Source organism: Haliaeetus leucocephalus, unplaced genomic scaffold, assembly GCF_000737465.1.
Source record: "Haliaeetus leucocephalus isolate CR32 unplaced genomic scaffold, Haliaeetus_leucocephalus-4.0 Scaffold722, whole genome shotgun sequence".
NCBI classification, from domain to species: domain Eukaryota; kingdom Metazoa; phylum Chordata; class Aves; order Accipitriformes; family Accipitridae; genus Haliaeetus; species Haliaeetus leucocephalus.
In genome coordinates this window covers 161,987-171,385 of record NW_010973158.1, presented here as the reverse complement: position 1 = coordinate 171,385, position 9,399 = coordinate 161,987, and the positions used below count along the sequence as shown (strand labels likewise).

Genomic DNA, 9,399 nt, shown 5'->3' with positions numbered 1-9,399 from the left:
TAGGTGTGCCCCCCCCCCCCCCCCGTGAAGGGTACCTGCTTCACGATACATTGATAAATGACTTTACAGGATCAAGTGTGATGAATTTGTGGGAATAAAATAATGGAAGACATAAATAAAGTGCCTCAAAGGGCACTTTAGTAAAATGAGTATGGGTGAAGCAGCAGACAGTCAGCAGAGCAGTGGTGCCAAGTACATGCCTGTTTCTGTCAGGTAGTCTAAATTGATGGTGTAATGAAAGCAAATTTTTAAGCTTTTTGCACTTTGCATATTTATAATGATAGTAACTAGACTTGTGTATGGAAATAGTGTTCTTTAATTATACATAATTTAATGGGCTGGTACAGTTGGAAGTGAAATGTGAGCCTCAAAGAGTGTAACTTGCACCAGCTGGGATGTTTAGTACTGTGCTGAGTTAGAGAGGTTGACTCAGAAAAAGTGACTAACAACCTAGTTGCCAGAGAAGTTGAAGATAAGGTATCAGAGAGGACTTCCTGTTGGATACTTCTACTCATTGCTTATCTGTTTGCTCAGCATTTAAGTTATTATCTTGATGTATTCCAGACAGGTAAAATCTCTGCAAGGTTGAAGGACTCTGTCATTTACACTTACCACATCATCAGTTTAGGCATTAAAGTATCCATGCAGAAGTTGCTCCTTTGACTCTTGCTTTTCAGTGTGGTTTTTTTTTCTGTTAGCAGAAAATACCAGGAACTAGCTGAGTGTACTTGCCAAAAGTTCAGTGGCTTTCTTCATAAACAAAATACATAAAATGCATTAAAAAAAAAATCCGAATAGTAAGTGTTGCTGATAATTGATATTTTAGTAGGATTTAGCAACACAGTCATGTTAGACTCATTGTGGCAGTTACGTTGTGAATGTGCTATAAGATAGCCCCTGTTACAGAGATTTTACACTCTACAGTCTTTCATTCTGCAATCTGATGAGTAAAGGCTGACCAGTAGCTTCTGGCAGAAGGGAAATATTTGGTTCTGGAATAGGTCATGGTTATGCAGTGGTAGCTTGGGCAGTGGTTGTAGCAAGGCTAGAGAAAACAGGTGGTTAAAATGGATTTGGAGGGGAAGGGCAGCGAAAAATGGGAGCAGCAGGAAGAAGAGGCCCAGAGGTGAATGAGTTGAGAGGGCAGTTGGACTGGGTTGGAATTTTTGGCTTACGATGAACATCTGAAATCCAGACAAGTAGCATGGTTCTCAAGGTATCAGATATCTAGCAGAAGACATTGGCTTCAGTCTGATTTGATGTGGGCCCTTTTTTATGTATTGTTATTAGTGAAGGCCGCAATACACTAAATATATTTGTGATGTTGGTGGAACTCCCCTGCTGTGTAAAGCTTAGTTTATGTGTACATGTTAGAAAGATCAGAGCATGCTATGGAGAAAAGGAAAGTAGGTGAAGTGACTGATTGCTTTCTAGTTATGTTAAAACTCATCCATATAAATTGTTGACTGTATTATTTATGCCTTTTAGGAGATGTACCAGTTCTGATATCAGAAGACATTGTTATTTCTCAGCCAGCAAAAATATTAAACTTCTTAAGAAGACAGGTAGGTTTCTTTCAAAAGATTTGTTTTCTCTGCCTTGTAGTGACTCTGCATGTCCCCTGTATATGTTGATATAGGCTTCCGAAAACCTGGAACTCATTTCAGACTCAGTGCTTTCCTGTTTTTCATATATGCGTGAGAATTGCAAAATGGTGGATAGCAGATTGCTGTTTGAAAGTTTGATTGTTAGTTGTGTGAAAGATTTAAAAATAGGCACGAGAAAACTGTTCATTGAAAAGGACAGCAAACTGGCCTTAACTGAGCAGTTTCTCTCTGAGCACCCTGCTCTTAATTGTAATGCTTTTAACGTCATTATGGCTTTGCAGACCTAAGATATTACAGTTTGGGAAATGTGGTTTTAACTGCTCAAGTGGGTAATCATCTCCCAGTGCTCTTTTTTTGAAGGATAATACATACAGCGTTGTTTTTTAATCTATGTAGTTTTTCTATAGCTTGTAGCATAAAAATGTCTGCAAGTATTTCTTGATGCACATCATGTTATTGCGTAGTCAACTCTTGCTTGCCTTTTGCAGATCTCTTAATGTTTTATTCACAAAGAATAAAGCTATACAATTTCTGCTTTTCACAAAGTATAAAGATGTCTAATAAAGCATGGTATGATCTTTTTATTTCTAAGCTGGTCCTCCAGCCCACTTTTCTGCTTTTACATTAGTAATTCAGTTCCTGCCTAGTCAAGAAGATTATCTGATGAATGCCATGTTAGTGAAACTTTACATCTTTGGGGGGAAGAAAAACAGAATTTGAAAACTGCGCATTCGAGATGGGATTTTAGACAGTTGTTTTAAAATTCATAAGTTTCATAGCCATTTGAATACCAAAGATTCCTTAATGTTGGGAAAAAAAATCTCTCTTTGAGTTTAAGTATAACAATAATATACTTGCTTTTCAGATGTATAAGGATCAGCACTGACCCTTTGTTTCTAAATTAATGAAACGAATCTCCTCTCACCCCGAAAAACTTACCAGCCCTTTTAACGTACCTTAAAAGGATCCAGTGTCAGAATTAAAAGCTCAGTCAGCTGTAACTGCACTAATTTAGCTGTGTATTTAGTCCCTTATATTGTCAGCATCCAATTTCTAAACTTTTAGAATAGTACTTAAAAGCAAAAGACGGGAATGCTTGCCTTTTTGTACACTTACACCAGCTTAAGTGTCAGATTCTTCTTCAAAAATAAAGGTGGGGACTTGCCAGAGGTTTGCTACATCCCTAAGTACTGAAAAATTGCCTCTGTATCATTGAACAGTTGTTTGGAAAGCAGTGGGAAGGAGACACAAGAGTTATTTTGGAGGTAGGAGGGCCCCAAAATCTAAGAATGGGGAAGTGGAAGAGGGAGATGCAAGGAGGTTTAACATAGCTGGCCTGAAGAAGTAAAGAAATTCTAGTAAGCGTGTGCTTTCTGTCCCAAAAAATGTTGTTGTATTTACTGGCTTGATAGCTGTTAACTTTGAAGCAGCTTCAGGTTGCATTGATCATCTTTTTGGAAAGTTCTGTGTAACACTGTAGTATGTATTTTTTTTTTTAATTTGTAGAAGTATAATGCTGATTATGAATTGTCTGCAAAACAAGGAGCTGATACACTGGCATATATTGCACTACTTGAAGAGAAGCTGCTTCCTGCTCTGGTAAGTATTGAGAAATACTTTATAATGGCCAGAATTTTTGGAAGTGAATACTACAAGAGGTGCCCAATGTGAGAGACATTAAAATCTCTCAGCCATAGTCCTGGCTGGAATGTATTTGCTTTGTTAGTCCAATTTTGGAAATACTGCCTAGCAGCTTTTGAGAAGGAAAGACGTGTGTGTTTGTAGGATGTGAAGTAATAATAATGAATTTATGAAAGACATTTTAAAAGGGCACCTATTTTCTTTTAGATGCTTTTTGGGAAACAGTATCCTGAAAACAGCGTATTGTGGCTGGTTTTTGTTGCATTTCATTCTTTTGAAAAAGCTTTGAGTAAGATGTGGTATGTCTGACGTGGGTTGCACAACTGTGGAATTCTTTTGAACTGCTCAGTTATAGAACTCTTGAGAAAATACCCATCAGTAGTTTCATTTTTCAGTTCTAAATAACATGGCCAGATGCCCTCACCAATTTAGTGTACGTACATTAGAGCTATAAAAATCCCCAGACATTGGATCCCTTGAATGACTTTGGCTTCAGTTTATACAGGAAAAAATATTTTGACCAGATGATATCATAGGCTAGCCTCTTCAGCTGACCTACAAGGTTTCAAATTCAATATTTCATAATATCTTTTATTATAAGATTTATGTACAATTTAAAAAAACCCCAAAAACCTATAAAGTTCAAACCTGATCCTGTACATCAGCAACTTTTTTGGTAATGTATTTTCTATGTACAATGTGTGTGTGTATGAGTGTGTATATCTATATATATACACATAGATAAACATGAGTGTGCATGTAATTTTATGCACGTGTATATAGGTCTATGTAATATCTTTGTTTTTCTTTAGGTGGAAGGTAGCTGTTGCCTTAATTATATACTTCTACACTCAAAGGATTAGTATAATCCTTTTTGGAGCCTGATTGCCTTAAATAACAATAATTCCTGGTGCTTCTGCTTTGACATGAGATCTTACACATGTTTTAAGAGTTGTCTACTATTTTTACTGAAATTCCAGTCATATTTTTCTTTGTGTTGATACAGCTGCACACTTTCTGGGTTGAGGCTGAAAACTACTGCAGCGTGACAAAGCCATGGTTTGCCTCAAGGATTGCCTTCCCACTGAGTTTGTATCTGCCTGGAAAGATGTCCAGGGAAGCACTGAATAGGATCTTGCTAACCAGGGGTGGGCCTCCACTCTACAGTCTCACTGAAGTGGAAGCACAGGTATGTGTCGTGTAGTAAAGAATTTGTAAGTTGGTGCTGTCAAAGACAAGAACTGAAGCAGTCTAGCATACTGTCAAATGATGAACGATGCTGTGTATACTAGCCTTGCTACACCTAGGGCTCTTAGACAGTCTTGTGTTTCATCAGATATACAGGGATGCCAAGGAGTGCCTAAATCTCCTGTCGAAGAGATTGGGAACATCTCAGTTTTTCTTTGGAGATACGTGGGGTTTTTTTTTTTTTTTTTTTTTTTTTTAATGACTTATTAATAAGACAGGTACCACATGACTCTGAACACTTAAACTTTTTTTTTTTTTTTTTTAACCTGCCAGAACATTAAAAGTGCTGCACAGTAGTTTCATGTCTCACACTCTGCTTTTCAGGTAAATCTGAATGAGCAAACAGGGCACAAACAAGATCTTTGGACTAAGGCAATGTGGTGTCTCCCTTATCCTGTATTTTTTCACAGAGAGGCAGATGCTGCCCACAGCTGCTAAGAAAATGTGGGGTGCTTGATGAGTTAGTGTAGAGAATGCTTTTCTAGCCACTGAATGTCACCTCCTGTGCTTGCATGTAGAAGAAATGCTTTAAGCCTGAGGTGTTACCACTGCCTTCGTGGAAGGAGGGTGTAGGTCTGGGAACACTCCTATTCCTGTGGTATGTACACAGGAGGGAGCAGATACTGCCAACATCATGGTACCAACAGGTCCTAAAAAGGGTGATTTGTTCCTTTATCCACTGAAGTCGGACCACTTCATGAGAGAGGATCCTGGTCCCCTGGCATACAGCTTGGCTTTTGTGATGCCACTAATGTGTTTTAGAGTGGCTTTATATCAGTGCACATGACAGCATGACTGGATTTTAATGCTGAAGTTACTGTTTCAGCTTGCCAGCATGTCTCTAGTTCAGAGGTGCTGAAGTCAGTAGATAGTCTGTACAAAGCATTTACTAGATCGATATGAAAAGTTCGAATGCCAGAAGAGCTATGTTCTGTCATGAGTTGTGTTTTGACATACACAGAAAACGGTTACATTGTAGAGGTTTTAATGTCTTACCGTAGTCACTTTGGGTTTTTTGTTTTGTTTGTCACTCTTTTCAGGCCTACCACCTTGGATGCCTTTGTGTTTGGTTTCCTTGCACCGATTTATAAAGTGTGCTTCCCCAGAGTACAATTACAAGAGCATTTGAAACAGCTTCCCAATCTGTGTCGATTCTGTGATGATATTTTAACTTGCTACTTCAGGTTAACTCTCTCAGGTAAGCTGTGTTTCTTCTCCCCTTTTTGTCATGTATAGTCTTGTTTGGATTGGGACTCCAGGATTCCATCTGTGAACCAAGGCGGAATTAGATTTTATGCTAGAGCTTCTGTGAGGAAATGAGGTAGAGAAATTTCCAGAGTTGTGTGGAAGGGATTGAAAATTAAAAGCAAACGTTAATACTCAGTTTTAGACTCTGTCAAGCATTGGCAAAATGCACCTGTATCTGTGCTATGGCTTATGCTTAGTACTTCTGTTTTTCTCACATGGAATGGCTTTTCCTCTTAAACTCTTATAATAAAAATACTGCATGAACTTTGTCTCCAATGCGGGTTTATTTTTTAAGGATTTAAAAGCTTTTGTAAATACCTTGTCACTCCTCATCTTTCTACCTTCACTCTCCAGGCCATTCTCCGGCTGGACAGGATACAGCAGATGCTAATCTGCAGAAACTCACACAGCTTGTAAATAAGGAATCCAACTTGATTGAAAAGGTTACTTTTGCTTCAGTCTCTAATTTTCCTGCTTCATTGTGGTTACTTGTTCACAGATACTCTTGCATGGCAACTGCAACTGTACAATGGACATTTTATTTTAATTGCTTCTTTTCTAGTGAGTTACTTTGTGTATAGAGACAGGAAGAATATTATCTCATTTGAAAGGAATAGTTAATGAAGCCTTGTAGTTAAAAAGGATTTTTATTGCAAGACGACGTTCTTTTGATTGTAAGTGCGTGTACAAACAAAAGAAGATTGTCTTTCTGCAAGCGTACATTACAGCAAAGGAGGAGGCAAATACATTGATCAAAACTCAGAAGTGGTCCTGCAAGTTAAGACTGATTGCCAGCTCTCCTTGCTCCCAGCTGAATGCTGTAGTCACTAACCTATAGTCACTCTTTCTCCTGCTTGTTCTACATCTAGCTTGTATTTCTTTATATTCTTTGTTTCTAAGGCTGTCACTCAGCATTTAACAAAAGCTATACAACTTATGTGAAAAATACTTGTGAATTAGTCTTCTGGTGCAGACAGAACACTCTAACTAGAAGGATAGAAAGCATTTCTTCCTGAAAAGGATCAGTGTATGAAATAGGTCATTAACTACCATCAGCTTCTGTAGCATTAGGTATTGATTATGTCTCCTCTTTGTGGTATTGAAGTGTGACTGTGGAAGTTTTAAAGAATGGGTTACGCAGACATTTGTCAGGTGTGATTTAGGTAAAGCTGATCCTACCTTGAGGAAATGGGATGGACTAGGCAAGCTCTGAAGATCTCCCCTGTGCTGTCTCCTGTGATTCTGTTTATTCTGTAGTAACTAGACTCTTCTTGATACCACATTATGCACAGGGCATTACATTCATTTCCTATAAAAATGTAAAATCTTTATATTCAGAGATTTATTTTAACCTGTCTTTGAAAAGGTCTTATGTAACTAATCTAAATTCACCCAGCGCCTCCAGAATGTTTCTAACTTGAAAAACATTTGTTCTTGCAAGCTGCTGAACGTGCAAAAGCATCCATTGATGTTAGCAGTTTGACTTTTGATCTGCTTTCTAGCAGCATTTGGCTATCATACAAAATTGAAACTTTGACCTCTTAGAAGAAAGTAGCAATGTTGCTTTCTTCAGTAATTTTGATGAAATTATTTGACCAGAAGCACACCTATTTGCCCTGGGTTTGATACACCATATGCTAATGGAATGAATAGCAGCTCTAACACAAGAATATATTTGGGAGTGGAAAGGAACTAAGGCATCAGTTTTGGCTGGGCCTGGAATAACAGGGTAAAAAATAGCCCAAACCAGCATTAATGATGGCAGCCCTGACAAATAGACTAATTGTATAATCTATATTCTACTGTTTGCCAGATCCGGCTCTCATTATTTCTCTGCAGATGGACGACAACCTTCGTAAGAGTCCTCAGCATCCCCCTCGAAAGCTAACAACGCTCAAGCTTGCTGCGGGTGGAGAAGAAGGCAGTCCATTGAATCGTTTGTCACCTTGACAGGTTTTGTTGCTCATACACGTGTTTGCCTTCAACTCTTCTGAGCACCACAGTACATTTTTACACATGAATGTTGTTTTGCAAGGGAAGAATCTGCTAATAGGTACAAGCAGGGAAGAAATAATAGCTTAACAATCTACCTACCCATTCTTTTAAGAAATTGCATAGTTCAGGCTGACCACACACTAAGAGGAGGCCAAAGTAAACAAGAGGCTTATTCCTGCAGATGTTAACATGATCTTGTACAGCATATTTTTGCCTTTAGCCTAGCAGAAATGTTGACCAAAAGTTACAATTCCACTTATGGAATGTTCACCATTATTTTATGTTGTGGCTTTTGATTTTACTGTAATCATGTAACTATATGTGAGTGGGTATACTCTTATATCTGTCTGAAAATTACAAAGTCCAGTTGCAAAATTGGTGAAAAGACCCAGAAAAAAATGAAATATTGCCCTTCATGGCAGCTGAGAAATGAAAAGCAATGGGAGGAAGTTAAATATTTTTTATTGTGCTTTCATGAACACTCCTGGGTCTTGTGTTTTAAGGTTGTCTGTATTTTTGAAAACTTGCCATGTTGTACTTTAAGGGGGATTGTTGAAAAGTGTGCACGCTGTGGGGAGTACAATGATGTACAATACTAACATTTCACAGGTACCTGGTATTAGTCCTGTGTGAAACGCACTTAACTGCGCACAGGGTAATACCACATGATGCAAAACTGTTAAGGCAAAATCACAGAGGACTGCTAGTGAGATGGAGAGGTTTGATTAGCTCCTGTCAGGACAGGAGACTTGACTAGCAAACATACTGTGGCTCTGGATTGAAGGAAACTGGGTAGGGTTTTACAAGATTTTTACAAGATTGGTTTTAGGTTTACAAGAAAGCTGATGTAGGCTTTTAAATTTGTCACAGATGCCTTTGAATTAGTTTTGTCTTGTTGAATGAACTGTAGTGCTCATAAAAAAATAACTAACATAAAGAACGTCCAAATTTTTATTGTTTGACAGCCTAGTTCAGAGTTCTTTTATCTCTGCAAAGTGTAATACATTGCAGCATATAATTCTTGTGTTTTATTAAGGGACTTAACGCCTCATTACGTTTTCTCTTAGCAGCAGCCTTGCCAGTTCTAGAGACCCAAGCAATTCTGTTACAAGAGATGCTGTAATTCTCTACTGGCAACATACTGGCAGATGCTTCATGAGTGGGTGTAGGAGAATTAGTCAAGGAGATGGGCCAAAGTGGCAGTGCTTAGGATACAGAATTCTGGTAGTTGTATGTATGGGATGACTGTTCTGTTTTTTAACTTTTTCTGGCCAAATCAAAATAGTCTTTCAGCTTCCCTTCAGCTACTAGTCATGTTTGAGATACATGGTAAATTATTTCCTATTTATAAAGACAAAACTGTAGATTGTGTACATACTGTACTTTCAGACTCGACATGTAAGGAATGTAATATCTTTTAACATTTCTTAATTATAATTGAAATGTTGGGTTTCTAATGAGCACTTTAAAATAATGTTTAAGCTTCATGCTCTTACTAAAGTATTTGTTTCAGTGATTTGAAATTAGTCTAGCTCATACTCATGATAATTGTATAAACTGACAGTCCACTACATTTAAAAGTAAGTCAAACATTTTAAAATTTGTACTGCCTGTATCTTGACAAGGTTTAAATAAGATCAAGTCAGATGGCTTTTCAAAG

At 37.9% G+C, this 9,399-nt stretch overlaps 1 protein-coding gene across 1 annotated transcript in view; it reads left to right on the top strand.

The window, feature by feature from the left end:
- Positions 1-8,612, top strand: part of MTX3 (metaxin 3) — a gene marked incomplete at its 5' end in the record, with an annotated part of 8,818 nt that extends 206 nt beyond the window's left edge. Inside the window, 7 exons of the mRNA XM_010580583.1 lie at positions 1,489-1,565; positions 3,114-3,206; positions 4,255-4,437; positions 4,585-4,661; positions 5,537-5,694; positions 6,099-6,187; positions 7,584-8,612. Of these exons, the coding sequence (XP_010578885.1) occupies positions 1,489-1,565; positions 3,114-3,206; positions 4,255-4,437; positions 4,585-4,661; positions 5,537-5,694; positions 6,099-6,187; positions 7,584-7,694 (788 nt within the window). The remainder of the gene's footprint in view (positions 1-1,488; positions 1,566-3,113; positions 3,207-4,254; positions 4,438-4,584; positions 4,662-5,536; positions 5,695-6,098; positions 6,188-7,583) is intronic.
- Between the last annotated feature and the right edge of the window lie 787 nt (positions 8,613-9,399).